Source organism: Mesocricetus auratus, unplaced genomic scaffold, assembly GCF_017639785.1.
Source record: "Mesocricetus auratus isolate SY011 unplaced genomic scaffold, BCM_Maur_2.0 Super-Scaffold_100024, whole genome shotgun sequence".
Taxonomy (NCBI): Eukaryota; Metazoa; Chordata; class Mammalia; order Rodentia; family Cricetidae; genus Mesocricetus; species Mesocricetus auratus.
The window spans coordinates 378,277-399,684 of NW_024429205.1; the positions used below are offsets into that span (position 1 = coordinate 378,277).

General features: G+C 42.8%; 1 protein-coding gene across 5 annotated transcripts in view; it reads left to right on the forward strand.

Moving 5' to 3' along the window:
• Positions 1-21,408, forward strand: part of Mrtfb (myocardin related transcription factor B) — a 156,550-nt gene that overhangs the window by 97,333 nt on the left and 37,809 nt on the right. For all 5 annotated transcript variants that reach the window (XM_040730947.1, XM_040730943.1, XM_040730945.1 and 2 more), the window contains 5 exons: positions 13,534-13,599; positions 15,538-15,593; positions 16,931-17,006; positions 19,649-19,810; positions 21,138-21,316. In XM_040730947.1, the coding sequence (XP_040586881.1) occupies positions 13,534-13,599; positions 15,538-15,593; positions 16,931-17,006; positions 19,649-19,810; positions 21,138-21,316 (539 nt within the window). The remainder of the gene's footprint in view (positions 1-13,533; positions 13,600-15,537; positions 15,594-16,930; positions 17,007-19,648; positions 19,811-21,137; positions 21,317-21,408) is intronic.

The following is a 21,408-nucleotide window of genomic DNA, read 5'->3' on the forward strand; positions in this document are numbered from 1 at the left end:
TTCTTACATGACACATACTCCTCCAGGCTTTCCCATCACAATGAACATCACCTTTCTTAAACCAATGGCTCTCGCTAAGAGTAGCCGTGAAAGTGATCCTGGATTCTTCCATGCCCTCATCTTTACCAAGTCTGTCAGTCCTTCCTCAGAAATGCATTCTTTCCCCATAGCACTGAAGCACTGTGGCCCAGCCTTCCAAGGTGTCTGCTCAGGTGGAGGCAGCAGCGGAGTTGGCCTCCATTCCCTTCTAACAGTCCTGCACTGTCCCGCGCTACCGTCTTGCCAGCAAGAATGACGCGGCACACTTAGGATCCTTCTGCAGAACAGCTTTAATGCATCTTGAGAGGGAGAGCATAAGCTTACAGAGCGGAGACCCCGGGGAGCGAAAAACCCAACCCTTATATAGCCCAGCAGTCCCCGCCTTGGACGTGTCATCTCCTGACTGGTTCCTGCCTCTGACTGGCTCCCGCTCCACGCCTCTGATAGCATTCTTCAACATGGGAGAATAAAGCCCAGTCCCATAATGTCTAGGGCCTGCCCTGACTCCGGGACTTCTCTCTCCTCCCTCCAGCAGTGTTCTCTCAGAAGGCCTGTGTTGGCCCCTGTTCTAAGCCCCATTCTCCAGTTCCACTCCAGATGGCAGACACTGCTGTAAGGATCTGGCTGTGCCCATCTCCTCACTCTTACTTGGGTCGTTGTTGTCCTGTGTCCACCAGCATCATTCCTAGAAATACTACCCCTTCTGGACTGCGGGGTTTCAGAGGGAAGGAGCTGAGTTTTTTCTTTGTATTTCAAAGCCTGTTCTAGAGCAGGGTGGTCTCCTGAGGTGATCAACAGGGATGTGAGCATAGGCTTCTAGGGTTACCCTGATCCCTTCACCTGAAAAAAGAAAAGCCCATCAGAGCCACCCCCTGTGTGATTCTGTGAATCACCTGAAACTGCACGTGTGCAGCTGGAGATGGAAGGGTGGAGCTGGGTTTTATGTTATCTCACCATGGTAACATGGCAGGTTAGTATAACACCAGTCTTGTTGAAAAGCTTTAATAATAAAAATGTTCAAAGCTTTGGTTTTCAGATATTTCCTAATGGTGGCTATCCAAGGATGTTTGCTTTGTGCAGGAGCTGAATGGTGAAGAAGGAACAGCTTAGAGTTTATGTCTAAGCCACAGTTTCCCACACCTCCAGAGGCTGGAAGCCTAGAGGGTTGGGCTCTTGGTGAGGGCTCTCTTCTTGTCCTGCAGCTTTGCCATGAGATCCACAGGGAGAGGAGCAACACGCCAGCTCTCTGTATCGTTTTTTATAAGGACATTAACCCTTCTGACCCATCAGCATGACCTTCTAAAGGTCCTGTCTCTAGAGAGCCACTGCCTGTAACACAATGAATTCTTATTGGCATGTATAGCTTTCTGATTACACAAGACTTCCCGTACATACAGTCTGTGTGGTTAGCAACATTGTTGAGGGAAGTTAGTGCTATTGCAGAAGCTCAGTGCTATAATATTTCAGTAAACATTCTTTCTATGAGCTAAATTTTTTTAAGAAAATTATCTGTGGAATTGGCTTAATTTCTTGTTTTCTTTCTGCTTTTGTTTCTCACTAGTTTGCTTATTTCTCTGAAATAATAAATATCCATACCTACCTCATAGTGCTGCTGGGAAAGGAGATGGGTAATGCCAGGGAAGATGCCAGTGGAACCTGCTGTACAGGAAGTCGTCCATGATGTCAGCACTGGGAACCCTACTTTGCTTCCCTTTCAGCTTGGGGACACACAGCTAGACTGGTTTCTAGACTGCTGACAAGAGAACACAGAGGCAGGCAGTTTCCTAGCTGTGTACCATTTCTGAGTGGTGAACCTTCCTGTTACTGTGAATTCATTGTGTATGTAGATTTATGGACATGGTAAATTCTAGCATCCTTGTTCATTGGCTCAAACTGCGCTTTTTCTTATTTGTTTTGATGGAAGAGAGAGCATCGCCAACCAATAATCCATCTTCCAATCTAAACACCAATCAGCAATCTTTCTCCTTGTGCACACCCTGCCATTGTAGTACCAGAAAGGTGATGAACTGCTGTGTAAAGAATAGCAGGCCACATACAGCGACTCAGTGTGTCACCTGATTCATCATGAGTAGTTGCAGTGCTGTTAGGGTAACACATCATGACAGTGTTCAGTTGTCTATGCTTTGTACATTACATACATGTGAACATGGATAAATACATGAGTTTACATGTATGTAAGCATATATGTTTATATGTTTACATAATATAAGACAGAAGAATCTCTGCCAGCTGTGGTATCTTTCTTATAAAGGCATTAATTCTACTAGATTAACTTACCACATTCCTAACCCCCCCCCCCCACCAAAAGTCCAAATAGGAGGAAGCCTGGGTCAGGCTGCTGTGGAAGTGAATAGAAGCAATCTTCTGCTTTCCTGTTTAGCTCCTGATTGCTTGTTGTTGTTTAGGGAACCCACCTTCGATGTTTATGCTAAAACCTTTTAGACAGCTGTACACTTGGGCATTACAGAGGCGTTAATAGGTAACTGAAGGTTTACCTAGAGCCCATCATAAGACACACCTCCACTGTACTTCTAATATAGCACAGTAATGTTGACTTTTCATTATCCCCAAAGCAAGAAAAATAAGCTCTCTGTTCCCTTGGAGTCATGTAGATAAGAAATCTTCGCATGAAGAGCCTCATGATTCTTCAAGTAAAAAATTGGGGAAAAATCAAATATTGTTCTGACTTTTTGGTCTCTCTTGTATCAGGCAAGTGAATTGATGTGTCTGCTCCTTCAGCGCTGGCCTGCATAGATGCTGCTGTTGGCTTTTCCCTGCTGCTTTTCTACCAAGTGAGACACTGTGTATATCGTTCTGGAATTCTGCCATGGCTAGTGTGATCTCTGCCCTTCCACCGCTAGGTGACTATCAATCACATTGTCATACCAGGACAAGCAGACATTACTTCCAACTCTGCAAAAAGGGATGAGGAATCTGTGAAGGTATGCTCAGTTTAAAGGAGCATGCCCCATTTTTAGCAGTCTGTTTCCATGACAACAGAAGCAGCAGCCAACTAGAGAGTTCTCAGAGCTCCTGTAAATTTCCAGGGCTTCGTAGTGAAAACATTGTCTTCCTGCCCTGGTACCACAGAAGAGTGCAGGGAACCAGCAGGGCCTGGAGTGAGTTGGGCTCTTTAAGTGCTCTTAGGAGGGGTGAGTGCTGCACCTTGGGACTTCCCACCCTCACCAGCAGTGTGCTTGTAAGGATGCCTCAGAGGGCACTGCGCTGCTGCTCTGAAGAGGGAGGCGTTACTTCCCGCTCCACCATGCGCAGCATTTTAGTTAGTGTCATGTTGGTCCTGTTTTAACCAGAAGAGAGTCATAAAAATTCTAGAGTAGATGCTGTTTGTTCCTGCTCATGGCAGTTGCCTTTGTTCCAGATAGGGAGTGGAGACGGAAGTGTGCTCAGTCCGTGCAGACAGCCCAGCTCCCAGGGCATGCTACAACTGCACTCTGGTCTGCTTTCATCTCTTTGCATTACATTACATTAAAAATTACTTGAAGAACCTAATTTTACTGTGAGCAAATTAGACCCCCAATCAGCTAAAACCATGTGACCTTTGGTCTCTCCTTTTGGCATCTGAGGATTTGTAGGTTCCCAGTGGATCTCACATTCAGTGTGAGTAGGGCTGAGAACAAGCTGGAGCCACCATGCTTCTGTGGGTATCGCACCTTTGCTCATACCCTGTCTTTTTAGTCCCCTTTGTCCTTCACAGCAACGTAATTACATTTTGTTTTCTATTCCTATCCTACCAATATCAATTCAAAAATAAGTACAAGGACTGACAAGATGGCTCCCTGGGTAAGGACCCACGTGACAGGAGGCATTGACTTCCACTAGTCCTCTGATCTCCATACTCACTCCATGGTTCCCCCCGACACACACACATGGTAAGTTAATAAAATACAAAAAAATATTGATTGTTTTGAAAAAAACACTGATTCCCAGATTCATACAATGAGATGAAACAGTTTGGCCCAGCATAATCACTTACCCATAGAAAATCCTTTTGATAATTTGTTCCTAAATGTGGCATAATACTCCCTTTTCTTAGGAAACTGAAGCTAGTTGCATATTCTAAGTACCATGTAAAGTGAAGAAAAGTGTTGTTTTCAGTAAGCATTGTAGAAGATGCTGAAGTACAAAGGAAATGTCTACTTCTAGGGAAGTGGACAGAAGTCAATGTAGCAAGAAATGAAATTTATAACTATTTAAGTTATTAAATCATCCCATTAATGGCTAATTGAGTTGTGTTGGTGGGGAGAGGACAAACCAGGAGGTAGGAAATTGGAGATGTGATCCAAAGAAATTGGTTCTTTAGTGTATCCTACCTTATCCTCTATTAAAAAAACAGCATGTGTTGGCCAGGTATGGTGGTACATACCTTTAATCCCAGTACTTGAGAGGCAGAGTCAGGTGGATCTCTCTGAGTTTGAGTCCAGCCTGGTCTACAAAGCTAGTTCCAGGACAGCCAGGACTACACAGAGAAACCCTGTCTCGAAAAAAAAAGAAAAGAAAAAAGAAAATCTCACAGAAAAATGTGTTAAGGTGAAATTCACTTAACATTGAATTAACCATTTTAAAGGAAGCAATTCAGTAGTGTTTTGTATATTTACTGTGTTATACAATGATTGCTGCAGTGTATGCTCACAGAAATTTCATTAGCTGAAAGAACAACAGTACCATCAGCAGCTGCTTCCAGGTCCCCTCCTGGGAGCCAGCAGTCTAAGTGAAATAATGTGTCACATTATGTCTGGCTTCTTTCACATAGCATGTTTTCCAGGTTCATCCACGTTCAGATTTATTTTTAAGAATATATACCTCCTTCCTCCGTGTGTGTGTGTGTGTGTGTGTGTGTGTGTGTGTGTGTGTGTGTGTATGCATGTGTGTATGCATGTGTGAATGGAGGTACTGGCAAAGTGGAGGCGAGAGTATCAGATTCCAGGAGCTGGAGTCACAGGTGACTGTGAACGACACGTGGGTGCTAGGAACTAAACTAAGACCTATAAGAGCAGCAAGTGTTCTTAACTACAGAGCCATCTCTTAGGCCCCTCACCCACATTTGGTCTGTTTAAATATATAATTCCTTTCTATGGCTGAATAGTACTCCATTTTACGTATAGACTATTGAGACGCCTATGAGTAACACTTAAGCTGTTGAGAGTATAGTTGCTGTGAATATGTGTGTACGTGTCTGTGTCTGCATACCTGAGCTCTTTACATTTCACTTAGGAATAAAATTGCAAGGGCGTACTTGTTTTTAACAGAGGATCCATATACAGAACTTTTGAAAGACGCCAGATGTTTTGATTTTGTGTCCTATCGTCTTTTTTGCTGATAGAAATGGCATAGTTCAGAGACAGTGACTTGCTAACTAACTATAGCCTCTGCCTTATTATCTGGAATGTGTAAGTAATAAATGGCATTGTTTCTCTTTTATCTTTTCCAATTGTGCTATGAGTAAGCGCTTCATGCTTCCTTTACTGACCTCCCAGATGACCTTCCTTCCCATCACCCTTCGTACTTTCAACACTGGATCTTTTTTCCTACTTCTCTGAGAAAATATAAGCCATCATCCCAGAACTCAGTGGCTGTCCCAGACGAGAGCCTAGTGTAGATCTAGCCTTCCTGTGACACAGTAACCACCCACAAAGACTGTCCTTGGGTGTCAGCCCCTCCCACAGCCTCTAGGACACACTCCTGTCTGCCCCTTGCTCCTTGGCCTCCTCCCATCTGTCTTCCACAGAGCAGCTTCTGTGTGTGTGGAGGCAGCAGCACCCGACGCCCTGCTCCATTCTTCCTCTGATATCGTGTTCTCTTCTTTCTGAGTCTGACCCACAAGTGCTCTTTGATTTGGTTTTCTTGACAGTGGAGCCCTGAATTCCTTTGCTTTCTGTTTGTCTCTGCCTCAGCAAATGCCTGTAGCTTCAAATACCATATTGTCCCCAGTCTCACACCTGGACCCACAAAACCAGCTGCCAACTGACTTCCATATCAAATACGAGCTTCCTAAGGTCTAGCCTGAGCAACTCACATCTATAGCTGGTCTACCAAATACTCAGGCCTGAGATCATCTCAGAATGACCCTGAAGGCACTAAGGAAAATTAGTCCTGTCAGAGTTCCTGCTATGGAATATTGGAATGATTCCCCAAGGTCCCCGAGCTTCGTCACGTCACAGCCCAGCCTGCTGTCCCAGGCTCTGTGGTCCCAAGGTTCGTGCTCTTTGCAGCCCTTACTTCTTATCATTCAGTGAATATTTATATTATTTGGCATGAGGTTACCAGTGTGGCCTAGTGAATGAAGGCAATCTTAGTTTCTAAGATTATTAAAACATGGTGGTGCACATCATGGAACAGGTGGAAACAGAGTCTGTGCTTCCTGACACTATACTGGCACCACCTCTGCGTAGCAAAATGATTCTATCAGAATAGTATGTCCATTATTAGAAATTTAATCAGGCCAGGTAGTGGTGGCTCCCAGAGGCAGAGGTAGATGGATCTCTGTGAGATTGAGGCCTGCCAGGTCTGTAGAGGGAGTTTCAAGATACCCAAAGCTACAAAGAGAAACCCTGCCCCCGAAAAAAATATATATATATACTTCCAAAATGAATGATGCTCTTAACTGCACATGTTTCTAGTAGCAAGAGACCTTGCTATACAAGTACTAAGTTTTTAAGAAGAAAAAGAAATAGGTTTCATTTTTAAGCCAACTCACAAACTACATGACTAGTACAATCCTGCCTTGTGTGTTTTCTTTGCATACTTTATATGTACTATTAGTAGACTGTTCACCAGACATTTTCTGAAGCCATGGTGCTCTCACAGTGGTGACAGAAGTCAGGAAGTCTGAGCAGAATAGAATAGCTTTCATAGTTGAACAAATAAATAGGAAACTTTATAAAAATGTGGTACTTATATCAAGGTACTAGCATCACAGGCAGTGTTCTTCCTCTGAAGCCTAGGCTCAGAAGGACATCTCTGAGCTAGCTTCTTCCCCTGACTGCAAAATAAACCTTCCCAGCCAAGAAATCTGGAGAGATGCTCAGGATGAACATCCCATACTGAACATCAGAGTGCCTGGGCTCAGTTCCCAGCACCCACACTGGGTAGCTCACGGCTGCCTATAACTCCAGGTCCAGATATCTGACACCCCTGGCCTCCATAGGCACCTTCACATGTAACATGAGGTTTCCACAGCTGTTTTGCCCCAAATAAACACACACACACACACACACTATATTAATTATTAAACTGTTGGCCAATGACTAGGGCTTGTTTTTTTTGTTTTTTTTTTGTTTGTTTTTGTTTTTTTTGGTTTTTACGAGACAGGGTTTCTCTGTATTGTTTTGGAGGCTTTTGGTCCAGCCTGGCCTCGAACTCACAGAGATCCGCCTGTCTCTGCCTCCCGAGTGCTGGGATTAAAGGCATGCGCCACCACCGCCTGGCGACTAGGGCTTCTTATTGACTAGCTCTGTCTTATATATTAACCCATTTCTATTAATCTAAGTATTTCCACATGGTCTTACTTTACTGGAGAAGGGTTTCCATGTCCTACCTTCCCAGTCTCACATGATGTCTGCTGTCTGCCTACACTTCCCAGAATCTCCTCATCTCCTAATCCTGCCTATTTCCCTGTCTCTGTTTGCCACAGTGTTTTACTCATCAATAAGAGAAACATAAACAGAAGGACATCCCCCATCATTCACACATGTGTACCTACCTACACACAGACACACAATTTAAAATAATAAATCTTGAAATTAAATATATAAATGTGGAAATATGTTAGCAATTTTCTTAATTTTGCAGTTTTGTGATTGCAGTATTAGTGGAGGTAAAAATGAACAGCCATTACCATTTTAAACATTTGTTTGACTTTTAAATATGAATTTTCATGATGTGATTTGCCTATAGCTAATAAAACAATGGTTAAATCCCACTTGGCTACTGAACTGCATGACAGACACAGGTTAGACATGGGCTGACTTGACTCTCTGTGCCCGTGCCCAGAAGATAAAGCAAGTGAGCTGTGCTTCTGTGAGCCCTCAATTTGTCCTGCTCAAACAGCACGTGATATGCTTTTGCCAGAGTCGAACCACTCACTCTCTTAATTACTCCTGCATCTGTTTGGAAAAAAAGCTGAAACCAAGATCTGTTCCCCACAGTTTCCATCAGTTCCAGGTGTTATTTCATGTCCATCTCTGCTTTTGTCCCAGCCTACCCAGTCTTTGCTAGACTGCTCAGGGTTGGGTTTTATTTTCAGGGCTTCTTACCCTCATGAGTCTGCAGTTTGCCTTACCCTTGTCCTATAGTTGCAGAGCATATACTGACCCCTGTCTTTGACTGTGGCCAGCTGCTCATCACCCTTCCCTCTACACACACATTCACACACACACACACACATTCACACACACACACACACAGAGCACTGCTTTCCAGAAAGTGTCATTTCTGCCTTGTTTTGTAATACACAGCCCTCAGGTGTCCTCACAGTCCCAAATCAAAGCTGTGCTTTGTTTTGGCTTGCTTGGCTCCTATTGTTCATTGTTATTAATAAACATGAAAATCACTTTAATCATATCAAATGTAGGAAACATTTCAATACTGGTCATTTGAATTTGAAAAGCTAAAATTTTATATAAGTATTGTGTAAGTTATTATATTAAGATCTTATGTTAGATATTAATCTTAATTTTATTACCTTAGACTCTTTAAGAAGAAAGGGAAGGTAACTAAAAGAAGACACTTTACTGTCAAAACACTTGTCATGTTTACATGGTACAAGATTAATCATTAGATAAACTACCTTTTTCATAGTAGTGACTAAGATCAAGTATTTTATTTTATGAAAATAGAGTAAGTTCAAAACACTTAAATTGACACAATTTGGTTTTTGTGTTTTATAATAATTATTAAGTTAAAAAATTTTTTAAAAACTTTCTCCTTGTAGAAGTTAATAGGAAAGACCATGAATGCCCTGAGGAACATGAGACATTTTGCCTTGGTAAAAGAAAGTAAGAGTCATTTGTAGCCTCACTCATCTGCTGTAACTTGAAGGCATGATGTGTGTGCACAGACTAGTCCCATTACCTAGCAGTCATGCTGCGTGCAGAGGCCATTGAGGCATCCTTCTGTCTAGAAATTTAAATTTAGGAAGTGAGGAATAAAGTTTATGCCCAAAACCCCACCAGAAGATCATTATTGCAAACATTGGAAACAAGTCAGTGATAAATAGTGGCTCTTGAGAGCTGTATGGTACCCAGCAGACGTAGCCCGCAGCTGCTAATGTAGTGCTTATCGCTGTGTAGAGCATGATGAGACAGCAGTGTGCAAAGCAAGGAACCACTGTGTCCTGGGTGTTGGCATCCATGGTTTTCACTTTTAGTTCTCTTTCTTTTCTATATTCTTGTTTAATGTGACTTAGGGCTCAGACTAGTTGAGAAAGATGGGAACCATGCACGTATCACAAATGGACTGAGCCCTCATCTGCCACCATTGGCAAGGCCTTTGTACACCCTGTGAATGTTACACATCTGGAAGTGCACAGCATTTGGATTCACACACTGCGATGGAGGCTCTCAAAGGTGCCCTGCTGCTTGTATGCAGTATACTTCTGTGTGTCAGCACTTCTTTTTCTTTTTCCTTATGAAACAAATGTGTTTAAGGACTTCTCAGGGGACAGGGCATTGAAATGCTTTCATTCCTCAAATTTCCAAAAATAAAGACAACCTCTGCAAGAATTCAAATGTGAATTCAGTTTTACTTTCTTAGCTGTGGCATTTGCCTTATGAAAGATGTAAGCATATCGTCGGTGTGTGTTTTGAATTGGTCTCCCACCAGAATTCCACTTCACACATATTCTTTTCCCTTCAGTCATTTGCTTATAATGCGCACTTTGTGATGCTATGAGCCCATTAGTGCAGTCTGATGTCTCAGAGAGGCACAGGATACTGCTGTCTGGTACAGTGGACAAACATGAAGCGCTCCTCAGTCACCTGTGCCATCATAGGACATTATGGTAGGCTGATATGCAATCTAGGAGGGCAGCTAGGGATGCAACTCTACAAGGGGTGGAGTAACATCCAACGTTCTGGGATTTTTCTTTCACATGGATAGGCCAGACTTGGTTAATGTAGAGACTGCAGAGAGAGGAAGGGGACCTTTCCTGATCAGGCATCTCAGCCATTGCCACGGGCACATCTGTGGTTGAAAGAGTCGTGTCCTCTGATTCCTTTCTCAACCCCTGAAAGGCACCAATGCCCAACCTCTGCCCCCCAGCGTGCTGCCCCTGTCTGCTGGAATGTATTCTGTGTTCATTGCTTTCTACTAAGTTGGTGAGAGGAGTACTAGCAGGAAGTTTGCGATTTTCTAAAATTACTAGTCTGTACTATATGGCACTATATATCTAATATATTCTAATAACCTTTACCAAATTGCTCCTCACTAGTTGTGTTTAGTATGAGCAAATGCCATAGTTGTATTTTAAAATTCACCAAGGTTTGCAATGTACTGGGACATCTCTGTTTCCCACTCTCGACACCCAGGGTTCACCAAGCCCTACAACTGATCTATACCCTCTCTCTACCTGAGTCTGTGTATTAGATACTGTATGCCCCATACTGTCCACCTCTGGGCACAGGCAGAGGGTGGAAGAGATGGGCAAACAGCAGACATAACAAAGCTCAGTACTTCTAAGTCTGCCTCCTCTCCAGTCATGCCCTTTCTAATGTCTCTGCTTCAAAATGGCTGTCCCATTAGCAGTTAGCTAGTGCTCCTCCAGCAGTCCCATACAACAGAGGTGCTGTGCATGTTCTTACTTTGGGAACGCTATACGAGGAATTTTGAGAGCATTGGCTAAATCATTCCACTCCCTTCAGGAAAAATGACCTAGGTTATGCAGGAGGTTGCTTATTTTAGCCATATAGGAAGCTGGATAAAAACACAGGACTTGTGTGTGTTTTTGTTTTAACATTTGGTGGTTGGTGCCTCTTCTTGGTGGTATGAGAAATGTATACCTGCCCTCTGCGTCTGCTTCCTGGCTCATGGCTCCTAAAATGGCTTCCTAGGTGGCAGAAGGAGGGGGCGAGTAAGCATCTGTGAGCCTTGATCTTAGTCCTCGGTTCCTGACACACAGGCTGCTCAGTGTTGCCAGTGATGAGAACATCTGGGGTATGCTAGATGATAGGCAGATGGGGTCCCTATATGGCTTCTGGGTATCCTTAGTTCCAGAAAGGCACAGATGGAGTCAGAGAAAGGATAGAAGCCCAGCAGAGGACCCCTCCCTGTGCATTTCTTCCATTGATCTGTTTCTGAATTGTGTCCTTCATAGTAAAACAGCAGTCATAAATAATGTCTCTTCCTACATTGTATGGGACAGTCAGGCAAATACTCAAGTCTGAGGAGGATGCTGTAGTATGAATAGCCTAGACTAGTGACTAGTTTTTGAAATTGGGAGAGTCCAGAGAGTCATATTTTACTCTGAGTATATAGGGTGAGATTTGATTGGAATTGTTGGACACCCAGTTGCTGTCCTCAGAGTGGAGGACAGAGATACTGTGGAAGCCTGTGCATTTGCAGCAGGAGTGTTGGCCCAAGGAATGCATCAGATGGCATGTGTCCATTCTGTGTGCTAGCCTCACAGCAGCAGATACACTGCGCATGTTAGCATGAGTGATTTCAGTCTTGAATAACTCAGGGCTGCCCTCCTGTGCTGGTGGGTCCCTGCAGCACCCAGTATCCAATCAGAAGAGCCTCTGAGAAGCACAAACTTGCCCGTGCCTCTTGGCTTGCTGAAGGAGTGATGCTAATGTATGTCCTGATGAAAATATGTAGAAAGTGCAGTGTTCAAAGCGTGTCTCATAACTACATACTGTGTTTGGGGTTTGGTTTGTTTTTTTTTTTTTTTTATGGGACCATTGTTGTTTCTGTGACCTTTCTTTGAGGATCTCTGGGGAGAAGGGAAAGACACTGCTTACTGCTGGAGCTTCTCCCTGACATGGACCCTCTGAGCTGGAGTGACACCTTGACATTCTATCCTCTCATTCCTTTCTTTGGGATTCTCCCTGCTGTGACCACCTTAAGTACTACCCAGGGTTAGCCTCAATGTTCCTGAAAAATGCTAATGTCTGAAGTTTGCATGCTGATTAAGTTGCTTTTACTTGACCTTTGCTGCTTGTGACAGTTTTATATCAACCATTTCAGCTCTAAATGCTATCAGTGAAACTCTGTGACCCAAAAACAACCCCATCACATTTCTGTGTTCAGTACTCAAAAGAAGGTGTTCATGAGAGTCATGGAGCCTTTCAGGGCTCTTTGTGCAACCTAAGGCAGGACTCTGCTCTGTAGTCCGCACAGGGCCAGTACTGTCAGGACAGGTCCCTGAGGCACCCAGGGTCTCCTGCAAATGTGAAACACCAGTGTGCTGCATTCTAAGCCTCTGTTCAGCCGGCTTCTCTCCCTGCCATGAAGAAACATGCATATTAGCATGTTGGTAACTTTTATGCAGACCCTTAGTCATCCCAACCATAATTTGAAAATAAAAGCAAAACAACCTAAAATAACAAGGAAAAAGGGTTTCTGTTTTACTTGCTATGTTCTTTTTAAAATAGACTTGTTTTCTAAATTGAATATCTAGCGATTCTATAAAAAGAATCTCCTTGAAAAATCAGGGGAGATAAGTTAATTTTTATTTGGCAAGCTGAATGTCCACATTCCCTAATGTGGGCCTTGTTTCTACCAATTCTCACTGTATTAAACAGTGATACCAGCTGATTATAGCTTTCTCAGGACTTGGAGGGTGAGACTCAGTGTTTATTTATGCAAAGACCATTAAACTCATGACTTAGAAGTTTCTCTCTGGCCTAATTTATTTGCATTCAAGTATCACTAAAGCTGTTTCTTTTATATTCTTTCCTGGTGGAGAAGTCCTTCCAAACAAGCCAGTCTTTTCTTAAAGTAAATTGTTACCATTAACAGAAAAATGTCAAGGAATCTCATATTATGCTCCAAATGAGATTTCCTTTGAACAAATCATAAAGTATAAGCTAACTATCAGTTTGCTTGAGTACTTTGTGAAGTATTTAAATAGGTAATGCTTAGCATTCATCATAGATTTAAATTAACTAAACAAAAAATTACTGAGTAAATTCAGAAATCATCAAGCAGATTCACAAAATAATTTTCTTTCCCACCTTAGTGCCAAGTACTGTCTTCTCTCCTCCCTCCTTAAGACAAGACCTCACCCTACAGGTAGTTTAGGATGTCCTGGAACTCACTATGCAACCTTCAGTGGCCCTGTTGCCTCACCCCTTGAGAGCTGGGTTTACAGACATGGCCCACACTCAGCTTTCCAACTGACTTCTGTCTTGTTGGATATTGCAGTGGGTGTTTAATAAAGGATAACAGTGTCCCCTTTGGAATTTGGGGAATGGGGGTTACAGCTGCTGATAAACTCAAACTCTTTCCTTTCCACAGTGCTCCAACTGAGGCTGCAACAAAGGAGGACACGAGAACAGCTAGTGGACCAGGGCATCATGCCACGTAAGCCCAGCTCACTGTTGTCTCTGGTGTGTGGGGAATGATGGCACTCCTGAGGGAGGCTTACCTCCTTCCATTCCATGAGGGCTCATCAAGACAGCCCGGTGTCAGCATGGCCCAGCTAGGAGAACCCTTAGTACATCTTAGAAACAGATGCAGCTTAACAATGGGCTTGAATTTTACACTAATGAAGAATGCCTTTAAGACCGACCCTGTAGTTCTCTTTTCTTTTTAAGATTTATTTATGTGGTTTATGTATACGAGTGCTCTGCTTGCATCTACTCTATGTGCTCTACTGTGGCATGACAGAAGAGGGCATCAGATCCCATTACAGATGGCTGTGAGCCACCCTGTGGTTGCTGGAATTGAACTCAGGACCTCTGGAAGAGCAGCCATCTGTACCTCTGAGCCATCTCTCCAGCCCCCAATATGAAGTTCTTACTGCGAGCTTTAATGTCTGTTTGAACCTTAAAGTGGTTGAACTGGTAACTCTTCTGGTACATTTGAGGTTAGACCTGTAAGAGTAATGTGATACCAATAACTCATGACCTTCTACCAGAATTTAACTCAAGGTCATTGTCCTGTGGTGCTGGGCTATGATCTACTTAATTACATGCATCTCAGGTTTGCAACTGACAGAATGCTATCTACAGTTAGTTTGGGCTTTCTGGCCTGAATACACTTGTTTCCTTCAAGAGATTTGTAAGAGTTCATTTTAGGATACGTATCTAAACTGTTTCCTTTACCTTTAACCACCAGCTTTGGGGATTTTAGAGGAAGGAATGGTTGTTTTCTATAGGATTGTTTATCTGGACTTTGTTTAGAAATTAACTTTTCTAAGAGTTAATTTATTCCACTTTAAAACACTAGAAATTACAGAACAAACATGTGTTTCCCAGTCCTATAACTCATTGCTAGTCCAGAAATCATTTATTAGTTACTGAAGATAGAGGAATGTATTTTGTTTGCTTTTTAGCAGATTGTTTTTCATCAGTGAAGCTTTTATAAACTACTTATTGTCTGTCATCTAAATATCTTAAATCCAGCTGGGGTAGCCCGAAGTCACCTTGATAATCTGCTAGGTATCTCCGCTGCCATAGTCCTCCCCTAGTCAGTTAATCAAAAGGTACCACTGCTAGGTCAGCCCTGGCTGGTGTGGAGAGGTGGGCTCCCAAGAGGTGTCTTAAGAACCAAACGAGAAGATTATGCTCAAGACAACCTGCCCTTACTGACCTATGTCCGTGGTTCTTACATGCTACTATTCCAAGGCAATAATGGATGGACACAAATCTAGAGTCTCCAAAGGTGGCATACTGAAATGCAAATACCACTTCCGCTCGTGCTGAGATTCTACAATAGAATGCTGATGACTAACGAAGAGTCATCTTGTGTGTGTTGCACTATGGTGTGGTACAAAGAGCATGATCCTTTAAATTGAGAATACTAGATTTAAAACCCACTTGACCAACATTTAGCTATACTTCGTATACTGGGGTTCATACCCATTTTGCAGGTTTATTAGGGAGACCAAAAGAAGTCTTAACTGTGCTTTACCACAGAGCCAAGCTGGTTGTGAGTTCTGCATAAATGAGTGTTGTGTGTCCCCATGTTCAAGTTCCAGGGCCAAATGGGCTTTGTCTAGCAGCATATATGGGCACCTAGAACCTTAAAGGCCTGTGGAAGTCCCTGGGCCTTGGAATGGTCTAGCCTGGCACTTACACAGTCATTACACATCGGCTCTGTTTGAAATGTCCACTTGTTTTACTAGTGATGTATATAATTTCAGTTGGACAACATTGAAGTCTTCTTATTTAGAGGAGTCTCATAAAGGAACTGTGAATAAATCAGCACAGATGCATACTGTTGGGGTTAGCAGAGTGGTGAGCTAAGATGTGAGCTCCTGTTTTATGCTAGAGAAACTGTTTGTTTTCTTCCTAACAGCTTTGAAGAGTCCGGCAGCATTCCATGAGCAGATAAAAAGCCTGGAACGAGCCAGAGTAAGTAATTTCACTTTTTTAAAAAAATCTTTATTTCTCTGCTGTATCCCAAGCACCAGAACTCTTAAATATATTGATGCAGAACATATATATTATCTCAAGATATGTGGTACCCCACATTCTATATCACATATACATGCATTATCACCCCCACTCTACATGGACATGCTCACACATATACACACATGTGTATGCATTACTCCCACACATACCCATAAAATAAGAAACAAAATAAAATTAACTAGTTACTTTGTTTTCAGGCTTGTGCTGACTAGCTTCTTATTAACTTGACACAAGCTAGAATCATCTGAGAAGAGGCATCAACTGAGATGCAAGCCTATAGGGCATTTACTTGACTGATGTAGGAGGGCCCAGCCCATCACATCTGGGCTGGTGGTCCTGGGTTTCATAGGACAGCAGGCTAGGGCAAGACCAGAGTTGAACGACAGACTGGGCAAGAGCCTCTGCTGTTTGTTAGCCCTGCAGAGGGACAAGGAAGTCAAGTGCTTCTGAAGGTCATTGGCCAATTTCCCTGAGTCTGTGTCACTGTTCATATGCCTAAGGATTGAGAACACAGCTAAATACAGAACATGCTACACTCAACTGTGTTCTTTTTCTTTTCTTTCTTTCTTTTTTTTTTTTTTTTGTTGTTGTTTCGTTTTGGTTTTTCAAGACAAGGTTTCTCTGTGTAACAGCCCTAGCAATCCTGGAACTTACTGTAGACCAGGCTAGCCTAGAACTCACAGAGATCCAAGCTCTGGGATTACAAGCATGAGCTACCACTGCCCGGCTCATCTGAGTTCTTGAAAATGGTTCTTTTGTGGCCACATGTCACATGGGAGCTCAGTGCCATGATGCACATACTTTCTGTTTTGCCTGAGGGAAAGGAATTCTGTTAACCAGTATGAAAATAAAAATATAAAAATTCCCCAGAACGCAATTATCAGCTCCTAGACCTATTTCTTGAGTGTTGAGTACAGTTTTAGAGATTGTGTGAAGACTATGAACTTAAATAATATATATTATTTTTAAGAATTTTAGTATCTGTATAAATTTCTCCTCTTCTACAATATTTGTTTTAAATAAAGGAATTAAATATTATGTTTATTCAAAGCTCATCTTAAGAAATTGAGCTTTTCTCAGTTTCACGTTGATGCACATCGACCCATGGATGAGACTGCAGGCTACACTGTTGAGACTGTGTGCTCGTGATAGTTCCCCTAGGCACTGATGTCTAGTTACTCTCTCAAAGATACAACAAAAAGGACATAGTATTGATTTTTGGAGAAAATATAATACTACAATAAGTCATAAACAATACTTTTTTTTCTTTAAAGACTGAAAACTTTCTGAAGCACAAGATCAGGAGTCGCCCCGACCGCTCTGAACTGGTCAGGATGCATATTTTAGAAGGTAAGGGGTGTATTTCTGCTGACTTGACTTCATTTCTGTAAGAAGAAAAGTGAGGTGTCTGCCATTTCCATTTATTCCTATTTTAATATCTTTTTTCCCCCATGGGCTGACATCCTCCAAACTGGATAACACCATAAAGACTCAAAACTTGACACCTGGGGAACAGTCACTTGATGAGCTGGCTTTTCTACCAGCTGATTCCTAAGTTTCACTTGTACTGTCCTGGAAGGACATTTTTGGTTCATAAGACTTCTCTGTCATGAGAGAGAGAGATGTATCATTAAGTCAGTGCACACAATAGTCACACATCTAGCTCCAGATTTTTTGACAGCTTAAATCTCATTGATATTTATCCGAAACGATGCCCACATATGTCACTACTCCTCTTTGTCACTGCTGACCTATAGTGGTCTTGACCTGACCTCTGAGTGGTATAGTCTTAGCCTTTGGAGGCAAAATAATTCTGAAATTCCTACAGAATACAGGCTCACATGGCTATTTTTCTCTCTAAGAAAGTCATCTTGAAGATCAGCTTCTCCATCAGAAATGTTCAGAGTTTCAATTCTCCTATCACCCGCCTCTGTAACTGAGGAAGACTAGGAGCTTGACCTTTTGAGCAGTCTCAAGTGTGTCAAGCTTTAAGAAGAGTCTGGAGACACCACAGACATTTACAGACAGTGGTGGGGCAGAAAGAGCCTAGTGACAGGGTTAGGATGATCTTCACATGCAGTCAAGGGTGCCGCTCCTCAGAAGGCTGCATTCACTGCCTGATGCTAGGCACCAAGGGCCCAACAGTGAGCAAGGTAAAGCTACCTGTCTTCCTGCATCATGTGCTTCAGGGGCAGACAAACAGAGGACAATCATACAGCTCTGACTGAGAAAGAACACAGGCTGATAACTGCATTAGAATATGCTCTGAAGAAGTTCCAAGCACCGCACTGGCTTCTGCAGACCTGAAGAGTGTGTTCTCCTATATGTGTCCTTCTTGGTCCCATGTGGGAGATGGGAGATGTGTACCTTTCTCTATCATGGGTTGTGTTAGTTCCCTGAACTGAAAACCTTACCAGAGATTCAGGGTTAGGATAGAGCACTACAGATCTCAGGAACCATTGACTTCACTAAGCCCTCCACTAAATAACACAGCAAAAAAACAATGTGTGTGCTTGTGTATACTGTGCTGTTTATATTTGCTTCTGACTCTAGAAGCTGTCATTAATATAATTAAAATAAAAAGAAATACATGTACCCTTTTTTATTTTATTTAAAAAAAAAAAGAAAGGAAGAAAGAAAGAAAGGCCAAGGAGATGAGATGGCTCGGCAAGATGTTGTATTGCTCTTGTAGAGCACGCTGTTCAGTTGGAATGCCCATGTCAGGCAACTCACAACCTCCTGTAACTCAAGCTCCAAGGGATCTGATGCCTTCTTGTAGCCTTCATGGACACCCACGCACATACATGGTACACATATACACATGTAAGCAAAACATTCGTACATATTTTTAAATATAAGAACATATGTTAAACATGCATTCTCAAATTGAAAATACATCATCTTTAATTTTTTAATTGCCTTAAAACCATATTTTGACATTAACCTAATTTAATTGAAGTGGGTATTTAGTAGGTTAGAGTCTAAATTGTCTTCCAATATTCAACAGTAAAAATGAGCCTTGGCTTCATGGAGTTAAGGAGGAAGCAAGACAGACAGAAGCACACCAACCAGGCTCTGCTTTCTACTTTGGGAAGACTTTCCTTGCAGATGTACTGCTGCTGTCACTTACGTGGTGTTAATGGGAGAAGGGAGAAAGACTGAAGGCTCGCCTTCTTTGAGATTCATAGAAGCATTGAAAGCAATCAGTGTAACTGGCTGACTGGTCCTATTCTCCCTACACACAGTGTTCTGTACAGCTCTGGGTACTTCATCTCAGAGCTCAGAATCAACTCAGAATTGGGGTGATAGTATACCACTTATTTTTAAACCAGCAAAACATAGCTCAAGACAATGGGAGGAGATGTCAATGGCTTATCCCAAGTGACAACTGACAGGATGAAGCAGAGGCATTGGGAGAACTACAGCAGCTTCATGTCTGTGGTAGCAACTATGTCATTTTAAGGATATGAGCTGGTGGTTCTGTGTACCATAATCTCTGTGCAAAATGAGGTTTTCTGTTCCTAAATAAGCTCAAATTCTTAATTATAACTGACCTAAGATACAATCAACCCAAGAATATTAATCATAGCTCTTCCCACCGAAGAAAGTAAAGAAACTTCTAAGATTCAGTGCCTCCCTTTTGAGGAACTGTCTTTCCAGGGAAGCCAAATGAGGACCATCCACTTCTAGAGCTCTGGGCCACATGTGTCTTCATGCTGTGTCTCCCTGGTACCTAGTAAATGTGTTCTACACAAACCTGACCTCCTATAAGCAGATGGTGGCAGTTCCCATTTCCAGCTTCAGTTCATGATCATGCAACCCTGGGACCTTCATATTGCATAGACAGGTAGCTGCCCCACTCAAAGAAACAAAATCTACCCCGCTTTCTCAGCAGTCACTCTCTCCTTCCAGAGTTTAACCTTCTTCAAGTAGTTTAGTTCAGTTACTTGCCCTGATAGGTGCCATGATTAAAGCTGTGCTTCATCTTCCAGAAACGTTTGCAGAGCCGTCTCTGCAGGCCACACAGATGAAGCTGAAGAGAGCTCGACTGGCAGATGACCTGAACGAGAAGATTGCACAAAGGCCTGGTCCCATGGAGCTGGTGGAAAAGAACATCCTTCCTGTAGACTCCAGTGTCAAGGAAGCAATTATAGGTAAGAGTAACAGTTTCTGTCTTCCATGCCAGTTTTAAATAAAATGATTTGATTAAAATGTTAGGATCAAGCTAGGGCATCATTTTCTTAGTTAAGTAGAAACTGATAAACATCTGTCTTGTTGCAATTGTTTTGTTATAGGTAAGAAAATAGCCTCTGCTTCCAGTTAGCATGGATTTCCATTTCATGCCAGTGACTTCTGATGTCATCATCACATTTTCTAAGATAAATTACTGTATTGTACCATTCCATTTCTACTGCTTAATACTGTTAAGACTTCATTATGTCTGCCTAGAAAGATAATAAGCTTCACAAGCAAGGGGTACGGCCCATGGGTTCACCGCACTCTTGTAGAGAAGTAGCGTCTGTCCGCTTCCCCTGCTCTTACACTGGGCTTGTGTTGCTCATTCTGTCCTTGGCGCTTGAACCCAGGCCTACGTGTGCGCAGCACATTCTCACACACTGAGGCCTTCCTGTGTTACTGTTGAGGTTTTTGTTTCTGGCATAGTTTTCTAAGGGAAACAAATAAGGAATGATACTTATTCAGCACAGTTTTGTTTTTGTTTGTTTGGGTTTTGTTTTGGAGGGATTTTTGTTTTTGTTTTTATACTAACTGAAGAACTAGCTAGTACAGCTCTCATAGTCCCAAGAACTTCACACTCTGAGTTAGTGTGAGTTTAAAGCTTAGTTAGTTTGTAGTCACAAACTTCTAAAACAGAGTCAACTCTGATTCCCATCGTTTGGGAAGACAGCCCCAAGGTAAGATGTGAGTGTAGGGTGCTGTCCCGTGGGATGGAGAGACAGGCGTGTAGACCCCTCGGCACTCTCACTTCTTGCTTTCTCCTTTGCTTCCCCATGTTAACATTTGGGTTGCATGCATCTCTTAAAAATGACTCTGTGAGCAGGTGCACTCCTGCTGCTTACATCCCAGATTGCCCTCTTCTGTGGTATGCTCCTGTGTCATTGAGACTCCCTCCCCTCTGGGCCAGTCTGCAGAGCAGTGCTCATTCTCTGGCCTCCTGGTCAGCTTATACAGAGTCCTGGCTCCATCCCCTGCTCCACAAGAACAAAGTAACAAGAAAGCATTCCTGTCTCCTGCCCTTCCTACAGCTGGGAGCTGGACACAAGGCTTGATGTGACTAGAAGAACATCAAACCCAAGGAGTACATGACAGACAGCAGTGTGGCTCCTGCTGGAAGAGCCTCCGTTTCTGTAGTAGTGAAGCTCTCTCTGGGAAGAGCCCAGCTTTAAGCCAGCTCCTAAAACTCCCCTTTCTTGGTCAGCCGTAGGGTTCCACGGCCTTTGTTAACCATGGTTCTCTCTGCAGGTGTGGTGAAGGAAGAATATCCGCACACTCATGGGGAGTTCTCATTTGATGAAGATAGCAGTGATGCTTTGTCTCCAGACCAGCCAGCAAGCCAGGAGTCTCAGGGCTCAGCAGCGTCCCCCAGTGAGCCAAAAGTCAGTGCCTCACCACCTCCTGTGACTGTAAACACTCCGGCCCAGGTAAGACCCTCCTGATATTCTTACAGACTCTAGCAAGACAATATTTTCACCAGAAGCAAAATCTGAAATTACTAACACTTCCTGTGAGCCAA